The following is a 27,953-nucleotide window of genomic DNA, read 5'->3' as shown; positions in this document are numbered from 1 at the left end:
GCTGTGGGATGGACGGGCCCAGGGGCGGGAGAGGTGGCCCCGGCAGTGGCCTGAGCTGCTCACAGGTGGCATGTACTTTTTCCACAGGTGTGTCTGAAGAGGAATTCTGTTATTGCAAAGCCAAGAGAGGAAATGACTTCTTACAGTTAATAATTTTCAGAGAATGCGGAAATGTTCAAATAGACCACCTCTTGTAATAATTACTGCTAACATTTATTCAGTGCTCAAGGACTTGGCCTGGAACTTCAGGGGAGAGGCCGGAGCGATAGCACAGTGGGGAGGGCATTTGCCTTGCACAAGGGTTTGATCTCCGGCATCCCATATGGCCCCCGGAGCACCGCCAGGAATGATTCTTGAGTGCAGAACCAGGAGTAACCCCTGTGCGTCGCCGGGTGTGACCCACCCATCAGGGGGATGTCCTTATTTGATCTTCCTGAAAGCGTCGAGGCCCTTGTGTGGCTCCGAGAGGCCGAGGAGCAGCCCAGGGAGATGGGGGCTGCAGGGCCCACCACTCCCCAATTGCCAAAGGCCGTCCACCATGTTGATGACATTCTGTCTTCTTTCTTCTTCCGCAGTGCCGGGGGACCGACCCAGGAGGACCTCATGTATGCAAGGCAAGTGCTCTGGGCGCCCCAGCACAAAGTCCACTACTTCCTGTTCACTTGCTTGTTTGGAGTTTGAGCGACAACCGCTGATACTCAGGGCTCACAACTAGCACAGTGCTCGGGGGTTGGGCTGGTCCTTGGGGGAGCCTGTGATAGCGGGGATCCAATCTGGCTGCACCCAGCACTGTGTCCAGCCCTTCGGGCCATCTCTGCAGCCCTTCCTTAACTCTGCAAGTCTCCCAGGGGACGCACTTTTACACACAAGCAAGGGTGTGACAGTGCAGAGAAAGCCCGAGGGTTCCCCTGGCCAAACTTCCTTACACGATGGACTGAAATTCCCGACGGTTCATCCGCCTTCCCGCGCTTGGGCAGTGAAGCAGTTGATTGTCCGAGGTTGTGGCTGAGGGCAGCAAGTGGCTGGAGAACAGGCCGCAGGCCTGGGGGCCGGGCGGGGAAGCCAGGCCTCGGGGGAGGGAGCCCCAGGGAGGGTGTGCGCCAGGAGGGGACCCTGTGGGATCCAGCTGCCCTTGTGCCCAGCGGGGCTGCTCCTGGCACCGTGTGGCTGGGAGAGGCGCAGACAAGTGTGGCCACAGGCCCTCTTCACGGCCAGTGCAGTCCAGAGTGAGGGAAGCGGCTCAGGAGCCGCGCCGCGGGGCTCTGCATGTTGCGCTGGGGCGGGCGTGCAACAGGCTGGGGTCTTCATAAGGAAATCTCGCGTGTGTATCTTACGGGATAAATGTGAGTTTTCAGAGAGGATCTTCGCTCTTTGGCCTCCCGGGCAATGCAGGGGGCACTGCCGGGTCACTGGGCGAGTCCAGGCGGGCGGTGAAGGCGAGGGGCAGGAAGGCGGTGCTGGACGCCACCCGACCTACACCTGGCAGTGCTTGGGTGGCCCTGGGCGCTGGCTCCCGCCCTGGCCTGTGTCGCCACTTTAAAGCCGCAGGTGGGCCTGTGACAGCAGACGTGATGCTCGCGTCGGTGCGTGGTCAGTGTCTGAGCTTGAGACTGGCCTTCAGCGCGGTGAAGGTTCCGGAGCCGAGAGAGGCATGGCAGGGCAGGGAGGCCTGACTGCAGCGGCGGCCCAGGCCCATTCCCAGTCATGGGGCGTGGGCGGGCGGTGGTGCCGATGCTGGCAGGGAGGGCACCGGCCGTGCGGGGCCACTAGGGGGCGCGCCGAGCTTATGCCTCCCGCAGTGTCAGGCGGCGGGGAGGGGCCGCGGGGCCTCTGGGAGAGAAGGTTCTGGGCCTCTCGTATAACTGCATCACAAGCTGATGCGGCCCTTCCGCAGGGCGAGCTTCTTTCCGTGCTGCTCCACTTGAGCCTGTGCCTCCAGCGGGTGTCGGGTTAGAGCGAGGGCGGCCCTGCTCCCCGTGCCGTGGCCCTGGCTCCCTGCCCGCGCAGCCGTGGGGTCAGCTGCAGGCCTCGGGGCTGGGGGGCTCCGCGAGGGTCCTGCGGACTTGGGAATTGCTGTGGCAAACTGCAGAGGTCCGCCTTTTCCGAGAGGCTGAAGCGTTGAGAGCGTAAGAGGTGAAGACTGTCTGGGGGCAGGTGGGACGAGGCCCCTGGGGCTGGGCCGCGGCAGCCCCGTGCTCCAGCCTGTTGGCATTTGGGCCCGGGGCCACACCCAGCAGTGCTCGGGCTCCTGACTGTGCTCAGGACTCACTCCTGACTGTGCTCGGGCTCACTCCTGACTGTGCTCAGGGCTCACTCCTGGCTCTGTGCTCGGGCTCACTCCTGACTGTGCTCAGGACTCACTCCTGACTGTGCTCGGGCTCACTCCTGACTGTGCTCAGGGCTCACTCCTGGCTCTGTGCTCAGGGCTCCCCCCTGGCTCTGCTCAGGGCTCACTCCCAGTGGGGCTTGGGGCCCTCCGTGGTGCCAGGGTCAAACCCGGGCTGGCTGCATGTGAGGGAGACTCAGGAATCCTCTCCTGCCTGCCTGCTGCCCCCGGCAGGCGTGTCTCTCCCCCTCAGTACGTGTGAGGGTCTGTCTGTCCTGCCCGTGGAGGAATGGGGCCTGCTGCCGCCCCATCGCTGGCAAGAGTCTGGGTTTAGCGCAGATGGTCGTTCACGCTGGGTCCAAGGGGCTCAGAGAGAGGCAGCCTCACGGCGGCTGGACTGCGAGGCGGCTGGGCGTGCGGGCATCTGTATGTGCTTCCTTCATGCGCCAAGTAAAACCAGGCCGAGAGGCAGGTGCCACCAGCTGCTTCCGCCCATCCATGCCCAGCGTGAGGAAGGACATGGTGTCTGTGGGGACTCCACGCTGGGACATGACCTTTGACACAGGAAGCAGTCAGCCCCAGCTGCCCAGGCCAGCCTGATGGGCAGCTAAGCTAGTCACAGGAGGTGCCCGGTGGCAGAGCACCATGAGGGCGGGGACATGGGCAGGCAGGAGGCCGGGCCCCAGGCTGATGCTGTGGGTCAGGCGCAGGGCCGGGCCCGGCGAGGGGTGGCACACAGTCCCAGCCCTGAGCTGTGTGGGCACAGCGGAGGAGTTGCGCCCAGAGCCCCCTGGTTTGCTGTTGGGGGCCTCCCTCCTGCGGTCCCGGCAGGTGCTCGAGCCAGAAGGTGCTCAGGAAACCCACTGGACTAAGTCCTGGAGCAGCGTTTTCTCCCGCAGCCTGAGAGCTGTCTCTGACACCCGCCCTGTCTCCCGTGGGAACCACGCTCCCGCCGGGGGGCCCGAGACAGCAGGGCCCACCTCTGCTCCTTTCTCCGGGGAAACTGTTCTTTTATCTAGGTTTGCCTTTGGGTTTGGGGGCTCCACTTGGTGGTGCTGCTCAGGGGTCATCCTGATGGTGCTCAGGAGGCCATAGGAGGAGCCGGGGGGTGAGCCCGGGTCAGCTGCGGGCAAGGCAAGTACTCTCTGGCCCAGTACCTACTTTCCTGGTTTGTTTTCGGACCATACCTGTCTGCTCGGGGATCACCCCTGGAAGTGTTGCGGGACCGGGGTTGAATCAGAGTTGGCCGCGTGCGAGGCGGTGCTTACCCTCTGCTCTCTCTCCGCTCCGGGGAAGCTCGTCTTCACCTAAAAATTGAAAAATGAGGATGAAGCAAAATGTGTGTGCTTGGAATCAAAGAGTGACATCTGGGGGTGCAGAGATTCAGGTGAAAAACCTCAATTGTGCCTCAGGGCACAGAGTCGAGTCTCTACGGCCGGAGGAAAGGAAGATGAGGAAAGGGGCTGAGAGGCAGAGCTGACTGGGCCCGGGTGGGCTTGGCGCCTCCCTGGCACATGAGCCCGGGGTCCACGTCAGCCCCTCGTGGCCTCTTGGAACTGCTAGCTCTGGCCCTGGGGGCAGCAGCAACAATGACCGGAAGAGGAAGCCGATGGGGAATGTTCTTGGCTGCACACGGTGGCAGCGGCTTATCTGCAGGGGACGGAAAGGCAGTTTGCAGCCCCTTCCCGGAGCCCGGGGGCTCCCACACCCCCTCCCTAGGAAGGCGTGGACAGCGCGGTCAGTCTGCAGGGACACGTGGTGTGAGACCCCCCCCCCCCCCCAGCCGAGGCTCAGGTTCTCCAGTCAGAGCCTCCAGGGCCCGCCCAGCGGGACACGGACTCACCCGTCACCTTTCGCCATCGGGGTTGCCGGGGCAGTGAAACTGTTCATCGTGACTGCCAGTGTCATAGTTGGTGAGTTACTGTCACATTTGGCTTAAAGGCCGGGCTAGAGAGGGTACTGGCAGCATCACGAATTTTTTTCCTTTTAAAGATTTTTTTTTTTGAGCCACACCTGGTGACGCTCAGAGGCTACTCCCCGTTCTGTGCTTGGGGGTCGCTCCCAGGGCTAGAATCTGGCCGTCCACGTGGCGAAGCACATGTCTAGTCAGGCGCTCTGTCTCGGGCCCACGGTAAGGGTCCACCTACACCTTTCAGCGCCCTCAACACTCCCCAGCTTGTCTTCGTGTTCTTGAGGTGCAGCGCTGACCTGGCCCAGGATTGCCCTCTGCCTCACCCCTGCTCGCCGTGAGTTCTGGAAGCTCTACACGTGTGTTTATCTAAGCATGATCCCTACTAAATCGCTTTGACTAATCAAGCAGGACTTATCCCTATTTAGAAGAATTAGTGAGGTTTTACTCAATTAGGCCTGATGTCAAGTTAATTTTCCCCCATTAGTGTAATGAAGAATTGCTGTATCACTCTGCCTTGAAGCTGATTGATAAAAAGAAAAAAAGGAAAAGAAATGCTAACTTTTTTTTTTTTTTAAATTGAAGACAGGATTAAGAGGCTCAAGTAAATTATTTGCAGCATCAGAAGGGGTTACTTGATTTGTTGTGTAGAAAACCCAACTGCAAACCATAAGCAATGGAAAATATTCAGTACATTTTTATTACTGGTAGGTTAAGAACAGGCGAGCAAAGCAATGTATTTTCCAACTTTTTTACCGGTGGAATTATAAAGTGTGACCATCACAAATGTCAGATTTGCCAAAATTGGCCTTTTTCTTCCCTTGGCTCTTTTGTTACTTTGTTATTTGCTACAAGAATGTTAATTCAGCCCTTTGTCCTTCCCACGCTACACTTTGCAGTTTGGAAAAAGTGGATCAAGACTTGGTGAGTAACTTCACTTGGTGGGAGCTTGCCGAAGCATGCATGCTGTCTTGTGATGAATGAGAGCCCGGGGAGGGAGCAGATTTGATCCTTGTCTCTTGGTCCATGTTCTCTTTGTTCTCGTATTTTGAGCTGGAGAGCTGAGGTTAGAGCCCTCTCCTGCCTGCCTGCTGCCCATGGCAGGTGCGTGTTCACTCTAAGGCATCCTGACAAATGCATTCTGACTGATCCCCGTCCCATACGCCCCACATGCTTGTATCCCCCTCCGCATGCTCCCATGCACACACACCCACACACACATTCACGTGCATGCTTGCATGCACACACACCACACACATGCTCACAAGCTCACACACGCACTCATCCACAGATGCTGACATGCACAACAGCCATGCATGCACTCAGCTGTAGAAAGTTATTTGTCTCTAGGTTCATTCCTATATAGGATGATGTTGGAGGCAAATGTCCACATGTCAAACATCATGTTTGGGGCTCTGAGTCCTTCACCAACAATCTTAGTGGATAAAATCATTTTCATGTTTGAAGACAGAATTAAGTGCGCATCCTTTCCCTAAAGGGAAATTCTAGGTAGAACCGAGTTGCAAGTGTGTGCGCGCTGATGTTTCAGTTGTCTTGATTGTGTGCAGCAATTTCCTGGTTCTCGGAGGAGGCTGAGTGGCCGTGGTCATGGCTGTCAGCTGGGCAGAAAGGGCCACTTTTCCAGGGGGTCCAGAAGCAGCAGCGTGGGGGTCCCCCTGTGAGCCCAGACAGGGGATCTCTCTCAATGGCGAGGGAGAAAATGAAGTGGGGGGAGGTCGGGAACAGTTTCTTTGACTTACTGTCAAACCACCAATTTCCTCATGTGGCTCCGAGACTCATGGCGGGATGTGGTCCCATGGCAGATGTGGCTTTCAGAGGGTGGAAGTTGCCCTTAGGTCGCTGTAACTGCTTAATTACAACATACTTTCAATTCCATTGGCAAAATAATGCAGTTTTCTTGAAACCTGTAAGGTTTCTCCTAAATAGCTGCCCCCTCCCCCTCCCACACACAAGACATTAAAGTGATCAGGTCCTTAAGCTAGAGTGAACGGCAGTGATTTCAATTTCTAAAGACCCAAACAACTTGACTCACATTCATTGCGGGGATGGGAGGAGAGGAAACAGCGTTAAAGGTTTCTGGACATGGTTGTTTCCTGTTAATGGTGCTTTTTATTAGCAGAGAGTTCTGGAACAGTGATGCGGTTTTCCTGAAACCAGACAACCAGAGCCTAAGTGCCTCTGAATTCTATTTGGTTCTGTGCATTAACGATGAAATTACTCTCCCCTTTCTCAGAGGAAGCTTCATTGTAGCTTGAGTGTGTGATCTGGGAAGGCCTTTTAAGGATTGGAGGAAGGGCAAAGGAACCCCCAGCTATAAAGGACATTGAAGTCACCAGAAAACAGAGTCAGGAAAGCGGGGACCCTGAAATTTCATATTTTTATAGTCCCTCCGCCCCTTTGCTATGTCTTCACGCCTGCAGAATCCCTCCTGACTCTTGGCACGGAAACTGCTTAACACCAAGTTTGCGGCCAGCCCTGTCCTGCCCGTGGAGTGAGTCTTACCCTGGAATCGGCCCGTCCTTTCCAGAAACATGTGGTGCATTTACACTGGGAAGGAAATAAATAGAAAATCCATAGAACTCTGAGTGTTTTCAGAGGAACTATGAGGGAAGTAATAGTGGAGCTGTTCCCCTGTGATGGGGAAAGGGAAGGACCGAGTTTCTGCACTGGCTTCGGAGACAGCTCTCAGGGAGGGGACCCAAGAATATCCTCTTGGCTTTGCCTCACTTTCATGTTTTTTTCCAGAACTCAGGAGAAGCCTGATGCAGGGGACTCTTTGACAGGAGCTCAGATAGGTGTCACGGGACGAAGAGCTGGAAAAAGAAGACAGAGAGTGGGTGTGAAGGGAGAGGAGAACCCACATTTTCTCTCCAGTACACCTCCATCGAGTCTGGGTGAAAAATGCTTGATCCCAACTGAGGGAAGGCACAGAGGCCTGTCAGCTGCCTCCCCTGTACTTCATCACCAGGGTGACAGCCCAACATGCAAACAGAGAGAGACTTCACACTGAAGGCATGAGGCCCTAAGTCAGTCAGAGGTGGCGAGAGAACCGCCTGCAGTGGGCAGCCCCCTCTGTCCCGGCCGCTCGCCTCCAAGAGTCTTCATGTCTCCATAGCTCAGGCTCCTTTCTTCTTGAGCTTCGTTATTGTTTCTCTCCTGTTTCTTACTACTGCAGAGTAATGTGTCACTGCCCAGAGGGACTCTGGTTTATTTCTCCTGTCACCTGATGCAGATATCTTGGGAGTTTTGTCATTTGGAGTAAGACCTCCTGACATGTGTGCAGCTTCTGGGTGGCAACCAGTTAAGAAGGAAGGGAGAGAGAAGGCTCACTTCTCACTACAGGGACCCGAGGAAGGGTTCTCTGTAGAATGACATAGTTCCAGGAAGGGGAACTAACAAAGAACTCTCTCTATATGCCCATTCCTGTTCATCAATTAACAAACAATGCGTAACTGTTGGCCTCTCACAGTGCTGAGGCCTGAGCATAGCAGGCTCATATGAAGTCTGATACGAAGTATCTATAATTGGTTCTAGAATAGAGAACCAGTAGTATCCTTAGAAGATAATTATGCCTGATGTTTTCACTTTATGTCATTTTTAGAACTAAAGGAGTTTGGGGGCCAGGGCGATAGCACAAGAGGTAGGGCATTTGCCGTGCATGGGGCCAACCCAGGTCCAACCCCTGGGACCCGAGATGGTCCTGCACCGGCAGGAGTGATTCCTGAATGCAGAGCCAGAGTAACCCCTGAGCATCACCAAAAACAAAACAGACAAACAAGAATGAAAGGAGCTGTATGTGGGTTCTGTACATGATGGAGACAGTGGGGTCTGGGTTTGCTGTCTTCCTGCCGAATCAGTGTAAGGCAGGTCTAACTGTGTGATCCGCCACCTCAGGTTGGAAGATGAAAACAAGTGTATCTTGGTAGGAGGTTCTTACAAAACATGTACCCCAGAGAGAAAGGCTTGCCACGATTGAAAGGGAAAAGATACACTGCGATAGCTAATGACAATTCTCAAAGAACAGTCCCCAGGGATGCAGCGTTGGAGCAAATGGGACCCTTCTGAGCTGGCCTCTGACTGAAGCACTTCTCAGCAGGACATACAGTCAGAGACTTTGCAACTTCTTTTCTCAAGGCAAACGTGCTTCATGAAAACAGACACTGTCTTTTCCACTTCTCTGCCCCCCAGCCCTGCATTAGCTCACTGTTAAAGGCTGTGGATGGTTAATAGCTGTGTTGATTCACTGCTGAGGTAGAACTGAGGAAAGGAGAATCAGGAATAAAAGGTTCCAAATTGCTTCCCTACTTGGAACGAATTTGCATTTATTATCTCTTTTCTAGTTTATGGAAATACTCTCATTGACATTGATTATGAGATCAGACACAAGTTAGCAAATTTGAGGGAAATTAAAATTCTTACAAAGAGTCTGTTTTAATAATTTTCTCTTTCCATTGTTTCAAAGTGCAAAGAATTGCTAGTGTAAAGGCGAGCCAGTCTCAATCACGCTTCCTGAAATCCGTGAAGAGAATAATTGAAATCGGGAGCAGGGTGCCACACACCCAGCATGGGAAGGGGGGAACGCAGCAGGTGGAGAAAAAGGACTTTTCCATGGCACACTTGTCCGTCGAGAGACCAAGACCAAACACTCCATGCCCACTGCCAGGCACACAGCAGGCTGGGGGGCTTAGAGCAGACGGTCCGCACCTCTGTGTCCTCACGCTGCCGTGCAGATCTCCCACACAACAGTTACATATATATACTGAGAGTCTGTAATAGTAATGGTCACTAGTGGTGATATTTTACTGTTTGTTTATTAAAGAACTGTGATTTCCATAGTTACTGATAGTTAAGCTTTAAGCATAGAATATTTCTACACCAGTTCAACTTTCCTCCACCAGTGTTCCTATAGCCCAACCTCAACCCCCACCCTATCCCGCCCATCACCTTGACAGGCACATTAGTTTCTGTGGTTGCAGCTTAGGTCTCATGTCCTCAGTGTTGTTGAGTCTGTGTGTTGGATACAGGGCTATACCACCCACCCATATCACCAGAATAACCCAAGTCCTGTTGCCTGTTTACCCACTATTTCCAGTTCTCTTCTTTCCCCCTTGATATCTTTTCTTCTCTGTCCTTCTCTAAACACTGGGGTCAAGGGAGATCTAAGCATCCCCCTTTACCACAGTGCATTTCCTCATTCAGTATTCTGTAGACCACAAATAAGTGAGATCATCTAATTTTTTTCCTCCTGACTTCACTCAACATGGTATCTTCCAGTTCCAACCAGGTTGCAGCAAATTGCATGGTTTCATCATTCTTTGCAGCTGCATCATAATATTCCATTGTCCTATCCCTATCATCTATTGTAGTATTCCATTGTCCATTCCATTGTATTTCATTGTCATCTGTTGTATTCCATTGTTCATTCATCCATAATCCATTCATCTGTTGTTGGACACCTAAGGTTGATTCCATATCTTAGCTATTGTTCGGAGTGCAGCAATGAATTCTGGTGTGCATATGTCCTTTTTAGAGAGTGTTTTTATGTCCTGGGGGTAGATGTCCCAAAATGGAATTGCTGGGTCATGTGGCAGTTCAATTCTAAACTTACTGAGAACTCTTTTTATACTGTGTTCTACGGTTGTAGCAGACAATATTCCCACCAGCACTGGATGAGACTTCCTTTTTCACTACATTCCCGCCAACACAGGTCATTCCTAATATTTTTGATATATGCCATTCTCACTGGTGTGAGATGGTATCTCATTGTTGCCTTGATTTGGATTTCTCTGATGTTGTGATGCCGAGCCTTTTCTCATGTGCCTACTGGCCATCAACCTGTCTTCCTTTGAGAAATGTCCATTCATTTCCTCTCCCGATTTTTTGATATAATTTTTGATTTTTTTGTTGATCTCTGTATTTTATATATTCTGGAAATCAAACCATTATCTGATGTGTTGAGTGCAAATGTTTTTTCTACTCAGCTGTCTTTTAGTTTTTTAAACTATGTTTCTTTTGCCATGCAGAAGCGCTTTAATTTTATGTAGTTCCATTTGTTTATTTTTGACTGTGTTGCCTTTGCCAGTAGTATCAGATCACTGAAGACACTTGAGGTCCAAATCTTGAAGTGTTCTGCCAATATTTTCCTCAATGTACTTTATCGTTTCTGGTTGTATCTCAAGCTTTTCAATCCACTTTGAATTGACTTTTGCATGAGATATAAGATATGGATCCAGCTTTAATTTCTTATACACAGTTATCCAGTTTTCCCAGCACCATTTGTAGAAGAGGTTTTCTTTACTCCATCTCATGCTCTCAGCATCCTTGTCAAAAATTAACTGCCCATATGTACATATGGGATTTTGTCATGGTGTATTCAATTCTGACCCACTGATCAAAGGGTCTATCTATTCCTATGCCATTGATCACTACAGCTTTATAATCACTGTCACTGTCATCCTGTTGCTCATTGATTTGCTCGAGTGGACACCAGTAACGTCTCCATTGTGAGACTTGTTGTTAGTTTTTTTGCATATCAAATATGCCACAGGTAGCTTGCCAGGCTCTGCCGTGTGGGCGAGATACTCTCGGTAGCTTGCCAGGTTCTCCGAGAGGGGCAGAGGAATTGAACCCAGGTCGGCTGTGTGCAAGGCAAATGCCCTACCCACTGCGTTATCTATCCAGCCCACAGCTTTATAATCATCATCATCTTCATCCCGTTGATTGTTGAATTTCTCGAGTGGTCTTAGTAACATCTCCATTTGTCCTAGCCCTGAGATTTTAGCAGCCTCTCTTTACTTGTCCTTTCCAATGGTGCCACATTGGAGACTCTATCAGGGTCAGGGGAATGAGACCCATCATTGTTACTGGTTTTGGCATATGAATATGCCATGGGGATTTTGCAAGGCTCTCCCATGTGTGCAGGAAACTCGGCAGCTTGTCAGGTTCTCCCAGAGGGAGAACTAGGCTCTAAGATGTCCAAGCTTCTGGCATCTTGGTTTTATAGTCTCTGGATGTTGGCCGTTGGCCGATGGCGCTGGGGGCAGTCCCTGGGTGTGACCGCCTAGCTACTGGAAAATGGGGAATCTGGGTGGAAGAGGACCAGTCCGATCCGAGCAGGCTTGGAGGTCTCAGCCCCGGGTCCCACATACCTGTGTTCCTCTGCCAGTTCCTTCATGCATGAGGCTCATACGAATGTGTGGAGAGGGGCCTTGAGCATGGCTGTGGCTAGGCTCCACAGGTCTTCGGCTGAGGGAGCTCTGCTCGGGGTGGGGAGGGAAACTGAAGCCCATCCCCTCCGAGGGGCCCTGAGGAAGACAGCCAGGCGTGGGGGCAAGAGACTGTTTTGCCTTTATAATACATTTTTAAATTAGGTAAAGAAATACCTTCCACTTTCTTGTTTTTCAGTATGGACTTAGTAATTCACAGTCTTTACTGATTTCATACCAATCAAATGTTTTTATTGACTTTTCTAGATCCTAGAAGAATGTTGTCTGAATTTGGATGGGGAGTGCATAAATCTATATAATATCTTATATAGATTTTTTAATAATTTATTAAAAGTATTTTAATAATACTCTTCCAATCAATGAACATGGGATAATATATCTATTTCCTAAGGTGTTCTTTCTCTCAAGTGATTTAAAGTTATCATGGTATAGATTTTCCCTGTCTTTGGTTAAGCTGATTCCTAGATATTTGATATTTTTTGGATACTATTTTAAATGGGATGATTCCTTGATTGCTTTCTTCTCTGATCCATTCTTTGTATATAAGAATACAACCGATTTTTATGTATTAACTTTGTAGCCGGCCACTTTGCTATATTGGTTTACTGTTTCTAGGAGCCTTTTTTTAGGGTCTGTGATATTTTTAAAGGCCTGTGATCTTTAAGAAATGCCCTTTGTCAGGAAGCATGTGAGTAACGTGGCCTCTCCGGAAGGCCGCTGTCAGGGTCTCTGTGAGGCTCACAGGGTTGTTTTAGGTGAAACAGAGGGGAACCACCCACTCCTCTGGGTGGCTTTTCAGGGTCCTCCACCCCACTCGGGGTTGCTGTTTGTCCGCTCGTGGACAAATCCAGTGCTCTGGGATGCTACCCTGTCTCAGTCTCAGTCCCTTCCTCACCCCCTGCCCCGTCTTACGCCCTTCCTGTCCCTCACGCTGTTTCGGGACCACCCCTGGCGGCGCTCAGCGCTTACCTCTGCGTTCAGGGTCACTCCTGCTGCGCTTGGGGACCAGATGGGTCCTGGCAAGTGCCCTGCCCACCACACTGTCCCTTCCCACCCTGACTGCCCCCCCCGCCCCGTGTCCCTCACCCGCTGACCCTTGCCTGTGCCCTGCAGGACGGGCCCCCGGCGCCCAGGTCCTCGTGCCCCTGCCTGCGGGGGCCCCGGCTGTCGGAGATCGGCACCATCGCCTGGATGATAACGCTCAGCGACGCGCTGCACAACTTCATCGACGGCCTGGCCATCGGCGCGTCCTGCACCGTGTCCCTGCTGCAGGGCCTCAGCACGTCCATCGCCATCCTGTGCGAGGAGTTTCCGCACGAGCTGGGTAGGGGCGCGGCGTCACTTCCGGCGGGCGCGCGGGATGATGGGTCGGCGGGGCGCGCGGTGATGACGGGGGGTGGGGTCGGGCGCGCGGTGATGACGAGGGAGGTGGGGGTGTCGGGCGCGCGGTGATGACGAGGGAGGTGGGGTCCGGCGCGCGGTGATGACGGGGTGAGGGTGTCGGGCGCGCGGTGATGACGTGGTGGTCGCGCGGTGATGACGCGGCCCGCCTCCCCGCAGGCGACTTCGTGATCCTGCTGAACGCGGGCATGAGCGCGCGCCAGGCGCTGCTCTTCAACTTCCTGTCGGCGTGCGCCTGCTACGCGGGGCTGGCGCTGGGCGTGCTGGTGGGCAACGGCTTCGCGCCCAACGCCGTCTTCGCGCTGGCCGGCGGCATGTTCCTCTACATCTCCCTGGCGGACATGGTAAGGCTGGGACGGCCCGAGCCCAGGGCCGTGGCCGGGTGGTCTGCCTGGAGGGGGCAGCTCCGGGAGGGGAGTGCGTGCTCGTATGCGTGTGCTCGTGCGCGCGTGTGCTCGTGTGCGTGTGCGCAGGCATGCGTGTGCGTGCTCGTCTGCGTGCTCGTGTGCATGTGCTCGTGTGCTCGTGTGCACATGCGGTGTGCACGAGTGTGCTCGTGTGCGCTCGTGTGCTCATGTGCGTGTGTGCGCATGCACGTGTGCGTGTGCTCGTGTGCACGTGTGTGCTCGTGTGCGTGTGCACGTGCTTGTGTGCGCGTGTGCACGTGTGCGTGTGCGTGCTCGTGTGCGTGTGTGCTCGTGTGCATGCTCGTGTGCATGCTCGTGTGCGCATGTGCTCGTGTGCATGTGCGTGTGCACGTGCTCGTGCGGGCAGCTGCCCCGTGTGCAGGCGGCTCCAGACGGGGCAGGCCCAGGACCGGCTGTCGCCGTGGCCGTTCTCTTTGCCTGTCGGCGCGGCCGGCCAGCCCGGCCCAGGGCGCCCGCGAACTGCGGGGAGCAGGGCTGCCCTGTCCACTGAGCGTCCGGGGCTCTCGCGGGTCCCCGACCCGGGGCGCCTGCCCGCCCGGCTGCCCGCGGCCGCAGGACGGTGGGCGCTGGCCCTGGGGAGGGTCCGGTCTCCCGGCCTCCCGGGCCCCCGCAGGAGCGACGGCTGGACCCCGGGGAGCCCGCCCAGAGCGGCCTGTGAGCAGGGAGGCTTTTCGGGCTGGTTTCTCCGTTCTGTGTGTCCAGAGCCGCAGTCTGGTGTGCAGGGAGAACGGGGGCGGCAGGGGAGAGGGGGCTGTGCCCAGGGGTCACTCCAGGCGGGGCTTAGGGGTACTGGCCCGCAGTCACACAGCACGTGGGTGTGTGCACCACGAGCCTTGGCAGGAAGCGACCTTGGAAGCATGGAACTCCATGGTTTGAGTGGAAGGCCTCAGTTCTTGAAAAGAATTTATTTACAGTAAATAAATTTGTAAATTTATTTACAAACCTTATGACTTTAAGCAAACAGCAGCGCATTGAAGAGAACAGGACTGAGACGCAGAGCGGTGTGTGTGCCTGCCTTTCACCTGCCGCCATCAGGGTATCCTGGCCGGGAAGTCAGAGGGGCAGGGGGCCCTGGAGGGAGCACGAGAGGCCCGGTTTCTGCGTTCATGTGGCTTTCTTCTAGGAAGAGGGTGCCCAGCATTCCACAACCAGAACCACAAACGAAACAATCACAAAGTAAAAATGTCCAAATAAAGGGAAAAGTAGCCTTTGTGATGAACGTTGAAAATAAGGGACACTGATGGAACTCAGGGCAGGGTCTAGGGAAGTGGTTTTTTGTTTTTGTTTTTGTTTTTTTCTTTTTGGGTCACACCCAGCGATGCTCAGGGGTTCCTCCTGGCTCTGCACTCAGGAATTACTCCTAGCAGTGCTTGGGGGACCATATGGGATGCTGGGAATCAAACCCGAGTCGGCTGCGTGCAAGGCAAACACCCTACCTTCTGTGCTATTGCTCTGGCCCCAGGAAGTGGTTTTATGTTACAAAGTCAGGGAATTTTTTTTTTTTTTTTTTTGTCCATGAAACATTGGAGGGAAAAAAATCAGATCAAAGATTTGATTGTGTGCAGAGTTTCCAGATGGCAAAGGTAGAGGCGCTTGAGTCCCGAGAGTTCGGTGTGTTGGAGGGAGGGGGAGGAAGGGGCTGGGAGACAGGTTCTCGCAGCTGCTGATGGGTGGGGGGGCTTCCTCCTGCTGGTGTCTGGGCTCACACCCCCTGTTGTGCTTCGGGTCCTGCAGAAACGGCTGAACTTGGTGCTGGCCTGCTCTGGGTCTTACCACAAGGTGGCCACAGTTACACGGCAGTGTCTCTCTCTTCCAGTTTCCAGAGATGAACGACATGCTGAGAGAAAAGGTAACAGGCAGGAGAACGGACTTCACCTTCTTCATGATCCAGAATGCAGGGATGCTCACGGGCTTCACGGCTATCCTGCTCATCACTCTGTACGCAGGAGACATCGAACTGGAGTAGAAGCATCGGGAGAAGGCGCGGCCTCAGGCGCCCAATGGGTCAAACACCTCCGGTGGATTTTTAAGCGCATCCTTTGTAGTTCAAATATAATTTTGTCTTTCACTGTAGGTCAAAAGTGGATGAATGGTCTCTGATGTGTGGAATTGGTTGCTGTTTGTTGTTTAGAATGCTTCAAAGGGGTCTTCGCCTGAAGTATGACACTTGAGATCTTTAGAAAATCACAGCAAGCTGGAAACTTCTAGTCATTTCGACCCCAAGGCCCAGAGAGCAAAATGGCCACCAAAGATGCTGTTATAACACTTGGCTGAGGGTCCCAGGGACAAGAGGCTGTAGAGGGTTTTCTGTCGATGACTGCTGTGGGGCTTTCCAGAAAGAGCAAGAGCATCCCAGTGAGGAAGAGAATCCAGACACCACGGCCCCGGTCCCGAGACCCACTCCTGGCTGGGGTCTGCCTTGCACTTTGCTGAGGGCCTTGCAGGGTATTTCTTGAGAACCACCCTGAAATGAATCGCCTTCTGAACTCAGTCCAGTTTCCCCCGTCTGCTAGGTATAGACTTTGCCCCTTTGTCTGCAGGTGCGACTCCCCTGGCTCCACAGGCTGCCGGACTCACTTCTCTCTGGCGGCGCTGGGCCCATCTAGTCCCACCGGGAGCAGGGCTCGGAGCGTGTGTTCGGAAGGGAGGAGTCGGTCGGCTTGTATGCAGAAATGCAGTGTAGTTCTAAGCAGTTTACTCAGAGGTGCTTCTCAGAAAATACTCTGCAGAGAGTATTTTCAGTTAATGCAAAACTGGCTCAACGGATCTACATCGATGAACTCGAAAGTGTAGGTGCCTTCCTGGGGACTGAGAGCCTTTTGTAGTGGACCTCTTTCCCTTCATCTACATTTTCCCTCTCTCCTCTACACTGGGAAAGCTCTGAGCACACTGGGTATTTTTTTTACTCTTTATAAAAGATGGAGCCTGTTTTACCCAGCTAGCAGATATAAGAAATTGGTCTAAAATCAAACATCTTAATTATAATTCACACGTCCAAGCTACTTAAAAATGATTTGACAGGAAAATGATTGATAAAAACTAACAACCTCAGGAATTGCATTTTCCCACAGAACACAAAAATATCAAATCGATAGTGCAGATTGGATGGATGATAAATATATATTAATCTTATAATGGACAGATAAACATGTTTGTTTAACCTCAAAAAGCACCTTTGAGGTCACATATTGCATTACCTATTACGAATTTATGTTTTTTGAATGACTCATATATCTGGTGTTATGGAGAGAGAGATGAATGGGAAATGGGAGATAAGTTTTCCCAGATGTTCAGCAAATAAATAAAGAGCATTCTTCATTAAAACCAATATAGTACACTTTCATCATTTCATCTGTTTACATTCGATTTTCTGAAATAATTGTTACCCTGGAGAGCAGATTGTATGTCCAGGTGAAGCCACTTACAATGTGCTATTTAGGCAGAGTCTCATCCTGGGCACTTCCTGTTTCCTCTGTGTTCATCTCTGAGGACTGGAGTGATAGCAGAGCGGGTAGGGCATTTGCCCTGCACTCGGCCGACCTGGGTTTGATTCCTCCGTCCCTCTCGGAGAGCCCGGCAAGCTCCCGAGAGGATCTTGCCCGCACAGCAGAGCCTGGCAAGCTCCCCGTGGCATATTCAATATGCCAAAAACAGTAACAGCAAGTCTTGCCATGGAGATGTTACTGGTGCCCGCTTAAGCAAATGATGTATAGCGGGATGACAGTGCTACACTTCATGTCCGGGTCATACTCTCATCTCTGAGGAGAACAGAGGCCGCAGGGAGAATGAAGATCCAGAAAGCAAGAAAATAACCTGCTGCCTCTGGAGGCTGTGGCTTCAGCAGGAGGGTCCCGACAGCTACGAGTGTGTCATCAAACCTGCCGGTCAGCGTGTCTCAGTCATGCTGTCAGCTGGAGAGTCCTAATACTTAGACTTTACTTCTGGGAGCTCTCCAGTCACACCTTTTCTGGGGCGAGAGCTTCCCCCGCTGGCCGCACTCTCTCCCGACACGTTCCCAGAATGTGTCTTCTCAGCGACCGTCGCCTGCTTGTCAAGCTTCTACTGGGTTTTCAGGCACCTGGAGTTTTCTGGCACATGCCTCAGGAATACCGACGCAGGATTCCATTTTAGTGTTAGAATAATTGCGTTTCAGTCTCTCCCATATGATATGTTAAAAATTAAAAAATAATTCCTCTCAAAAAAAGGTGACTTGTCAGGAGTGGTTGCAGGGAGAGGAGAAGCGTTCTGAGAGTGCTCTCTCCGTTTCCTCAGCACAGTGGGCTGAGCCCTGCAGGAGACCCGGCGGCTCCCAGCACGCCCGCGCCCCCACGCCCTAGACAGTCACGAGTGGCCCCAAGTTCCGCCAAACAGAAAACCCAGCTGTCGGAAGGGGTGGGCGCGGCGGGGCTGGGGTGGAGCAGACTCCAGCCCCCTGGGTCCGTGAGCTTCTCTGGTTTTCATGTTCCCCCCAGTGGCCTTTGTTCGTCCAGGGTGTTTGTCGAAGAAAACGGAGAAGGTACAAAAACAGCCCCGAACCCTCAGATCCCTCCAGTGGGGCTGCTTCCTCTAGAGCACCGGAGCGGACACGTTGATGGGAAAACAGAGATGTTGAATGTTTTCGAAGAGCCAATTTAAACAGTCGCAGCTCCCACAGAGAGACCCTCCGCACGCCTTAGGGAGCGTCTCTCCCGCCTGTGCAGGAGACAAACACGAATCAGGGCCACGCCAGCCCCGAGGCAGGGAAGATGTGTCTCCTGGTGGCCTTCCGGGTGGCATTCGGGGTGACTGTGATCTGGGACTGCACATCCCGTCAGCCTGACCCTCCAGAGTGGGGGTCCCGATTGGGTTCCGGGCTGGGCACGAGGAGGGACCCGGCACCTGCTCTCAGCGCCTGGCGGGCTTGCTGGGGTACCGCCCGGGGGAAGGCTGGACGCCCCGGGCAGAGACGGGGCAGTGCGGGTCTCTGGGACCTGGGCCCGCCCCCCCCCCCCCCCCGGGTGGGCTGTGCCCTGGGAGGCGCTGATGGGGAGGGAGCAGCTCCGGGCCGGCTCCTGTGGCAGCCCCTCAGCCACTGCACATGCGAAGCTCCCTGGAACCCAGGGACCCGGAGGCCACCGGGAACGAGATGGTCCTTCACCCTGGCCGAAAGCACAGACCTGCACGTGCTGTCCCGGGGTCCCTGGAAAATGGGCACCGTGCAGCGGAGCTCAGCGTGCTCAGGAGAACACGCCGGCCGGAGTCTGGAGTGTGCGTCAGAGTGTGTCGGGATGTGTCTGTGTAGGAATGTGTGAGTGTGGGAGTATGTCAGTGTGTGTGTCAGTGTGTGTGGGAGTGTGTGTGTGGCGGTGTGTCAGTGTAGGAGTGTGTCAGTGTGTGTGGGAGTGTGTATGTGGGACTGTGTCGGTGTGGGAGTGTCAGTGTGGGAGTGTGTCAGTGTGTATGGGAGTGTGTCAGTATGTGTGGGAATGTGTCAGTGTGGGAGTGTGTCAGTGTGGGAGTGTGTCTGTGTGTGGGAATGTGTCAATGTATGTGGGAATGTGTCAGTGGGTATGGGAATGTGTTGGTGTGGGAATGTGTCAGTATGTGTAGGATTGTGTCAGTGTGTGTGGGAGTGTGTCAGTATGTGTGGGAATGTGTCAGTGTGGGAGTATGTCAGTGTGGGGGTGTGTCTGGGTGTGGGAATGTGTCTGGGTGTGGGAATGTGTCAGTGGGTGTGGGAACGTGTATGTGGGAGCATTAGTGTGGGAGTGTGTCAGTGGGTGTGGGAACGTGTATGTGGGAGCGTTAGTGTGGGGGTGTGTCAGTGTGTATGGGAATGTGTGTGTCAGCGTGTGTGGGAGTGTGTATGGGAGGGTGTCAATGTGAGTGTTTCAGTGCGTGTGAGGGTGTTTGGGAGGGTCAATGCGTGTGGGAGTGTGTCAGTGTGAATGTGTCAGTGTGGGAGTGTGTCAGTGTATGTGGGAGGGTGTCAGTGGGAGTGTGTGTGTGTCAGTGTGAGTGTGTGTGTGTCAGTGTGTGTGTCAGTGTGCATGTGGGGGTGTGAGTGTGCATGCCCGTGAAGGGCAGGCAGTCCTGCTGGCCTCTGGAACGCAGAGCCCCGGAGAGGAGCCCGTAGTCCTGACTCCTGTTTCTGCGCCCCGTTTGGTGAGCTCTGGCGAGGTCGGGGTGGAGCCCGCCTCTCCCTCCAGTGCTTGTGGCCCTGACCCTTCCCGTCGCTTGTTCCAGTTGTTGCCGTGGCTGTGGGCCCTGCTGGAGTCCATCTGGCTGAAGCAGACGCCCAGGCCTCTGACGAGGCCCCCGCTGCCGGGACGTGGAGCAGCCCTGGCTTGGGGCAGCCGTTGGGGGCGTCACCTGCGCCTGGGCCTCTCCACCCTCGCTGTGAGGCCCTGGGAGGCGCCACATTTCCACACCAAGCAGTGCCTTTCTCACCAGTATCTGTATAATCCTCACTGGACTAAATTCTTAGAAGTGGAATCTCTGAATCAAATAAGGTATATGTGATCCATTTTTTTTTTTTGAGAAAAAGAGACCAGAATATGTAGATTCTCTTTTTCTGAAACTACCCACCAACACAAGTATTGTCACTTCACTCCCAGAGGGAGGGAAACATCACCAGTCTGTGAGCAGAGAGAAGGCATCTCGCTGCCCCCACTCTAAAACAGAAGCATTCTGAAGGCTAATTGATGTCTCCTAGTTAGAGTTAATTCTAAAGGAGCAGCTGCAAACGATGGCCCACAGACCGACTCTCTCCCACCCTCTCTTTTTGTTCATCCCCTGAGCTAAGAATTGTTCTTGCAGACGAACATTTGCAGTTGATTTGATATGGGAAATACCCACTCCAACTCCAATTAAGCAAAATGTCATTTGAAAAAAAGAATTCGCTTCTCCTCAGCAGTCAATCATATGACAGTCACTTGAACTCAATAATCACTAGATTGGGGCTGGCGCCTTCGCACAATGGGCCAGGCACTTGCCTTGCATGTGACTGACCCACGTTTGATTCCCACTCACCCCTAGGGTCGCCCGAGCCCACCAGGAGATTCCTAAGTGCAAAGCCAGGAGGACCCCCTGAGCACCACTGGGTATGGTCCAAAACTCAAAATCAAGGCCATTATATTTTTCATTTTGCTTAAAGTTAACACAGAAACTTGTTTTCTTCCCTATTACGTATCTATACAATATTTTCAGTTTTGCATCTGGGCCCACAAAACAAAGCTTGCTACCCGGCTTTTCTCGAAGGAAGCGTATAGATCTTCCCCTCTGGCCAGCTGAGGTCTGCCCACGGGAGGGAGGCCTTGGCAGAGCGCGTCCCCGTGCCCGAGGCCAGGCAGAGCCGTGCTGCGGAGAGGAGGGGCTGGCAGCTCACGTGCGGTCCTTCATGGAGCCGGCTCCCGGGGAGTCTGAGTGCCACGTGGGTGCCAGCTGTGTGCTGCGCACGGGGCTTTCCGATGGTGCTCTCTCTCCGGCCCTCAGAGCCCGGCGGGAGATGGTGCATGTCAAGATTTCCCAAGGCACTCTGGAAGTAGTGCTCCCGGTTTCCCAGCACTCGGAAACCGCCCCGTGCTCCTCCTGACAGCCGCCCCCACCCTGCTCCCACGGCAGCTGTGCTCAGCACGCTGAGTCCCGCTGCATGAAGCCTCACGCCTCAGGCCGCCCATTCGCACTGAGTGTCCCCTCCGCGCTGTTGGAAGCATCTTGCCTTCGGGGCCTTCATGATGGATCCTCTCTGTCGGTCACCTGGAGGGAAGCGGAATGGGACCCAAGTCACCTTCAGAATGTCCACACAGATAGCAGGGTGGAGGGGGGTTGGCGCGAGTTAGACTCCTGCTGCGGTTTCAAGCAGCCGGGAGCGGCCTGGTCTCTTGCCTAAGCTGCTCTACAGTCTCCGCTGGCCAGCCACGGGATGCTCTGTGACGTGGCCCGGGCCCTGGCCTGAGCTGGGTCACTGACTAGCTGCTCCGCGCCTGGGTGGGGAGAGCCCAGGGACGGGGCGTCTCTGGTTTGATTCCTGGCACCACGCGGAGGCCGCCAGCGCTCAGGGGTGTCCCGGGCAGTCCCTGGCACCGCAGAGCCTGGGCCCCAGCACTGCAGCAGTCTGCCTGGCTTAGGGTTAAGAGAAGGGGTGAGGGGCCCAGGAACTCCTGAGCACAGCCCCTGCCCTCCCACCCTAACACATGCGCGCACACACACAGACGCACACACACACACATGCACACACACACACGCACGCACACACACGCACGCACACACACGCATGCACGCACGCACGCACACATCCCTTAGAGAAAGTGAGGAAATGTGTTTGCGTCTTTTCTAGACGCCAAGTGAAGCACGTGGTACCGAGGGAAGCATCTTCCCGCTCTTCACTGTGGGATGCGAGCAGGGCGGCCCCCGATCTCCATGGGGCTCTGCGGGGAACTGTCCCCTCCCAGGGGCCACCCCAGCTGTGGACTCTGCTTCACAGCCCACAGAACCTGTCCCCTCACCGGGAAGCACTGTGGGCCGTCGTGTCACTCTGTGGTCCTGGGTTCTTGCCTCTGGCCCCTCCCCTTCCCCAAAGGCCCCCGGGTGGCGGGAGGGGCCGGACTCCCACACGCAGTTTCCATGGTGGCCGGCAGCCTGTGGGCAGCCGCAGTTGTCTCCTCTCCTCTCCCAGCTCTCAGTCCTCCGGAGTAAATGGATTTTAACCGAGGGGAAGTCAGAGCCCGGGAAACATCTCCCGTGAGCTTGGTACGGGAGAGATGAACTCCATCACGCACATTTCATTATCTGGAGCCGCACGCCGGGGAACAGTGGCGTGTGGCTGGGCTTGGGGGCTTGTAGTTCTGGGGGCTGTAGCACGTCAGAGCCAGGAGTTGGGGGCTCTGAGCACCGCTTCCCCCTGCAAGCACAGACGGAGAGGTGGTGAGGGTGAGTTATCTGACGAGCACCCACCTTGCCCCCGCCTGGTGCTCCGAGTATGCAGGTGTCCCCGAGCTGCCTCGCACACAGCCAGGAGGGGCTCTGTGGCGCTCACGCGGGCGTCCAGGCCTGCTGGGGGCAGGACAGGCGGGAGTGGGTGACCGGCACCTGCCCGTGGAAGAGGGTCTGGCGGCACGTGAGCTTCATGGGAGCACAGTTCCGGGCCTGTTCAGGGCTGGACACGCAGCTTCTGCAGTGCTCAGGAGACAGCCGAGACACGCGTGGCCACCCCATGGCACTGTCGAAGAGGATGGGCCACCTGGGAGGTTCTAGAACCAGGCAGGGCCACCTGGGAGGTTCTAGAACCAGGGAGGGCCACCCTGGAAGGTTCTAGAACCAGGGAGGACCACCCTGGGAGGTTCTAGAACCAGGGAGGACCACCCTGGGAGGTTCTAGAACCAGGGAGGACCACCCTGGGAGGTTCTAGAACCAGGGAGGGCCACCCTGGGAGGTTCTAGAACCAGGGAGGGCCACCCTGGGAGGTTCTAGAACCAGGGAGGGCCACCCTGGGAGGTTCTAGAACCAGGGAGGGCCACCCGGCCCGAGCATGGCTCTTGGTCCCCGGTTCCGCCTGGAGCCCTGACCTGGGTGTCCTCTGGCTGCCCTAGGCCTGTGTCCTCACCAGGGCCCTGGCGGTCAGCCCTGGGCAGCTCTAGCGGGGCTGCTCCCCAGGACTGCTGCCCCCCCCAGAGCCCGCGCGTCTTCCTGCCTCCTGCCCCCTCAGTCCACTCGGGGCTCCGGATGCCGCAATCAGTTCCCCAGCAAGCCTCCCGCACCCACATCTCTGCTTCTGGCCCCGAGTTCTGGGCCCACCTGGAGAACCGTGTCACCGAACAGCTTTCAGAGCGGTGGGGCCTGGGGGTCCTAGCGGACAGCAGCCGAGGGCGTGGGCAGCCGGGTGAGCCCGCCCTGGCTCAGGCCTCATCACACTGCCCATCAGGCCTCAGACTCAGGAGCCTCAGATCTGAGGGGAGCCCGCTGCCCCCCTGCCCTCGGGCCCTCGTGCTGGCTCAGGACCCCCAAGAGCTTTGGTGTCACTGGGTGACAGGCGGGAGGGGCACAAGATTAACGTGGTGGAAGAGTGAGCCCCAGGCTGGGCGGGGGCCACTGCTGGCCCGTGGCGACCTTCCCCACTATCCTGGCAAAGGACTTGGTGGAAAGTGTCTGTTCCCTTCCATTTCCCCTAGGAGGGAAGAGCCGAGTCCACTGTCACACCCAGGAGCGCGGGGGACTCCCCCGTCGCCAGAAGCGCCGACTCAGTTCGTACCTTCGTCTGCCGAGATGCTTCTGCTTATTAGACTTTCCATCTCCGGCTGTTCAAAGCTGCCACTGAAGGGAACAGGGAGTGGGAGAGTGTGGGATGGAGTGCGAGTTGCTATGGAAACAGGTGGTCCGACGAATCAGGAAAGAGGAAGGTGCTCATTTAGGAAGTCTTCAGATTGCCCCCAACGGCCGTCTGACTGCCAGGGAACAGCTCGGCCTGTGCTTGGAGCCCGCCGCAGCCCCGGAGCACGAGAGGGAGGAGCAGAGAGGTGCCCCCAGGTCCTCAGACCACCCGTGTCCCCAGCTTTCCGCCTAAGACACGGGGGTGACCGGCTCCCGAGGTGCCCCGAGATCAGGAAGCACAGGCATGCTGGCCCCGCACCCCCCCTCCCGGCACTGGGTTGATTTTTGGTCCTGAAGGTCGTGCTTATCTGTGCCCCCCTGGAGGTCAGGGCAGGTGGGAGACCCGCCCTCGCTGTCCTGGCCCCGCGCCCGCGCCTCACCCACGGAGCATCTGGGGGGCACCCACTCTGTTCTGCCCGGGACTCCGTGGGCGTGCTGCGCAGGGTGGGGCTGGGCTGGTCTCTGCGTGAGGAACTGCCCCGCCCCCAGCCCTCACCGGGCCCAGAGCAGAACCCTCGGAGCTTCACTACCTGCAGACACGGGGCGGGGGGGGGGGGGGCTGCACCTCCCGCGAGGCAGCTGGAAGCTGCACAAGCCGACAGACACTCCCAAGCCTGCCCCGGCCCGCAGCTGTCGTCTGGGTTCCAACACCACAGACCTGGCGGATGGGAGGTCAGTCGGGGATTCCCAGAAATAAGCAGCGCCCGGGTCCAGAAACGGATCTCAGGGCTGAGACGTGAAGCCAGGCAGTGGCACCTGGGTTGGAAAGGTGACGGAAGGTCCGTCTGAGCACATCCGCTCATGAAGTGTGGACAGCTCCACACTTTATTATCTAATTAAAAAAATCTTTTTTTCTTTGCTGTTTTGGGTCACACCTGGCGATGCACAGGGTCACTCCTGGCTCTGCACTCAGGAATTACCCCTGGCGGTGCTCGGGGGACCATATGGGATGCTGGGAATCGAACCCGGGTCAGCCGTGTGAAAGACAAATGCCCTACCCACTGTGCTCACTCCAGCTCCACACTTTAGTCCTTAACAGCGTTGGACAGAATCGAGAACTGTCCACTGCTTTGTGGCACTTGGACTGTCACGGAGGAGAAAAGAAGTGACCAGGAAACGCCACTCCCATAGTAAATGTCTCGGCACCCATTTATTTGTAAATGGTTTCTACATAGTCGAACCTGCAGACATCCGATGGTGTGAGAACTGTGTGGGTGTGCCCCTGTGGGTGTCCCTGTGGCACGTCCCTGTGGCATGTCCCCTGTGTAGGTGTCCCCTGTGGCATGTCTCTGTGTGCGTGTCCCTATGTGCGTGTTCCTCTCTGTGGGTGTGCCCCTGTGGCGTGTCCCCTGTGTATGTGTCCCTGTGGCGTGCCTCTGTGTGCGTGTTCCTCTCTGTGGGCGTGTCCCTATGGCGTGTCCCTGTGTGCGTGTTCCCCTCTGCGGGTGTCCCTCTGTGGGCGTGTCCCTATGGGTGCGTCCTGCAGGCAGAGGTCAGCAGACCCCGCAGACAGTGCTCTGTAGGGACGGCTGCGGAGACCCGGGGTCTGTGCCCACCGAGGCCGTGGGCTCAGCCTCAGGGAAGGTCGTTCTGGAGGAGGCTGGAGGTGGGACCAGGAGAGACAGCGCAGAGGTTTGGGACGAGCCGGAGAGCGACGAGGTGGCCCCGTCCCCCCGAGTCCCCGATGGCCTGCAGGTGGCCTGCCGGGCGCGGGCAGCGGGGCATCGGGGCAGTGGGGCAGTGGGGGGCCTCGCGCTCGCCTGGCTCCCGTGCCAGCCTCCGGGCCAGGCTCTGGCCCGCCAGTGCCAAGGCACCCTGGGCATCGTGCTTCAGTGCTCGTCTTGCGCTTTCCCTTTCGCACCAGCTGCCCGGGAAGGCTGGGGCCACTCCGGACATCCCGCGGGCCAGCGGGGCCAGAGGTCCACGAGGGGCCCGAGCGTGGGGACCCGTGTCCCCGGGACCCACCCCCAGGAGGTGTCTCACATGCCTGTGCCGTGCCCCGGCCCCAGGTCGCCCCGAGCCAGGCTGTCCTGCATGTGGCCACCACGCAGCACCAGGGCTCGCCCTGGAAGCTGAGTGAGGAGCCCACAGCCAGGGTGCGGCCGCCCTGCTTCTGTCGTAGCGGCGGAACCCGTGCAGTTATTATCTCTGATTCTTTCCCTTCTCAGGGTCGAGGCTGCCTGCATCTCATGACTCGGGCCGGAGCCAGCAGAGGTCGGGGGGCCACAGACACCCCCCCCATGAGAGGTGCTGCCCTTCCCGCAGACTCAGTCGCACGGTCTCTGACCCCTCGCCACAAGGACAGCTGACAGCTTACCTTATTCCACTCGCAACTGTAGTTTTCCTTCGTCGTGCTACAAAACAGACTGATAGATTATTAGAACCAGGAAGTGGGTCTTTGGGGTGTCATTTTCTGCCAACCTGCCTAGGAAATAAAGCTCACCAGCATTTTGAAGTTAAGGTTTTGCTCCCACTCCCTGAGTCTGAATCTCAGAGCCGTCCCGTTTCCCCGTGGGGGAGGGTGTCCGGTCCCCTCGGGTGCCGTGTGGGGCTTCCTGCCCCTGCCTGCTGCCCTGTCCCTGGCGTCAGCACACTGCCCCTCTCGTCTGCCGTCTGCCTCTCTGTCTCGGGTTTTCTTCCGGCCCCCTCGTTGGCTGCTTCCAATCTCCCGGGGATGGTCTCTCTCGGAGTTAAAGTGCCCGGGCTATAGTTCTTTGTCCTTGCGCGTTGCTTTTTGTGACACACCCACCGTCACCGTGCTCAGGGCTGCTCCTGGGAGGAGTGCTCGGGGACCAAGTGGTGGCAGGGATCGGAGCCAGGCCTTCTGCAGGGCACGGAGGCTCTCGGTGTGTTTGGCTGCTCTCTGGCCCCTCCGTTTCCCTCCCCTCCCGGGAGGGGGTGCCCCATGCCTGTGTGCCGGGTGTCTCCCGGCGGTGCTGGAGGGGGGCGTGGTGCTGGGGCGGACCCCGGCCTGGGTGTGGGGCACGTGCCCAGCCTCTTGGCCCTGGCTCTGGCTCCCGCTGGCCTCAGCATTCATTCTCACATTCATGACTTAAGTATCCTTCACACTGACAGTTTTCCCCTGCTCTGTCTGTGCCTCGACTTCTCCGCTCACCCGCCTCCTCCAGAGCTTCAGTTTCACGTCCAGAAGTGTCCCACGTCAACCTGTTCACGACTGATTCCTGTCCTCCCCATCCAAACCGGTTTCACTTGTGATCTTTCTACTCTCTCTCATTTGATGCCGGGTTTGCGCTTCCAGGTTTTCCGGGAAAACTCTCGGGTTTGGCCTTGAGTCCTCCTCTTCCCCCCACACCCCATGACCTTCTGCCAGGAAATTCCGTGGCTTCAGCTTTGAGATACGCCGAGACCTAACCAGCTCTCTCTACCTCCACTGCTACCATCATCCTATTCTTAGGACCTCGTGGTCCAGCCACATTGCTGGATGTTTTGGCGATAAGCAACACCATGAGGCAGAGTTTTATTGTCCTTGTATAACCGACAGTTCCCTGAATAAATGCATCATGTGACATAAATGCCCTTCAATTCTAGTTCCTAGAGAATTCCTACATTATTTTCTAATTAATATTTTAATTTATTTTCAGTTTTGGGGCCACATCCAGCAATGCTCAGGGGTTGCTCCTGGCTCTGCACCCAGGAGTCCTCCTGGCGGTCTGGGACCATATGGGGTGCTGGGGATCGAACCTGGGTGGGCCACGTGCAAGGCAAACGCCCTCCCCGCTGTGCTGTCATGCCAGGCCCCTGCTAAGTCCTGTTGCATGTAACCCTTTGTTGTGGTTGTGATGCCCGGGGCTGTGTGTTTGGTTGTGGTGCCGGGACGCACAGGCTGCAGTGCACCGGGTCTCGCACTCTCTCCAGGCAGCAGGGTTCCCAGGCCACACTGCCAGTTGTTCTGGATATCCTACTCCCGTGTTTGGAGCGGGCGGGTGGATCTACACCTGGTGGCACTCAGAGGCTACTCCTGGCTCTGCGCTCAGGGATCACTCCCGATGCACTTTGGGGACTGTCTGTGGTGCTGGGGGTCGAACCCAGGTCGGCTACATGGTAGCTAAGTGCCCTGCCCGCTCCACCATTGCTGTGGCCTGGATATGCCACTCTTGGAGCAGAAGGAAAGGTTGTTTGCCTGCCTCCTGAGTGGGGGGAGAAGGCAGCTGGGACGGAGAAGGGGTCACTGAGTCAGTGATGGTTGGAGGGATCGGTCAGGATGGGGACGTGTGCCGAAAATAGATAAAGGACCAAAAGTGATAACCTCTCAGTATCTGCATTGCAAACCATAA

At 55.8% G+C, this 27,953-nt stretch overlaps 1 protein-coding gene across 2 annotated transcripts in view; it reads left to right on the top strand.

Moving 5' to 3' along the window:
- The window catches only part of SLC39A8 (solute carrier family 39 member 8), a 36,957-nt gene extending 20,327 nt beyond the window's left edge, over nucleotides 1-16,630 (top strand). The window contains exons 6-10 of one of the 2 annotated variants that reach the window (XM_055143894.1): nucleotides 576-614; nucleotides 5,135-5,159; nucleotides 12,596-12,806; nucleotides 13,043-13,227; nucleotides 15,128-16,630. In XM_055143894.1, coding sequence (XP_054999869.1) covers nucleotides 576-614; nucleotides 5,135-5,159; nucleotides 12,596-12,806; nucleotides 13,043-13,227; nucleotides 15,128-15,411 — 744 coding nt within the window. In that variant the 3' untranslated portion in view covers nucleotides 15,412-16,630. The remainder of the gene's footprint in view (nucleotides 1-575; nucleotides 615-5,134; nucleotides 5,160-12,595; nucleotides 12,807-13,042; nucleotides 13,228-15,127) is intronic. The other variant, XM_055143895.1, reaches the window with a different exon arrangement.
- Nucleotides 16,631-27,953: the final 11,323 nt, after the last annotated feature.

Source organism: Sorex araneus, chromosome 6 (genome assembly GCF_027595985.1).
Source record: "Sorex araneus isolate mSorAra2 chromosome 6, mSorAra2.pri, whole genome shotgun sequence".
Classification (NCBI taxonomy): Eukaryota; Metazoa; Chordata; class Mammalia; order Eulipotyphla; family Soricidae; genus Sorex; species Sorex araneus.
This window is presented reverse-complemented; position numbering and strand designations above follow the sequence as displayed.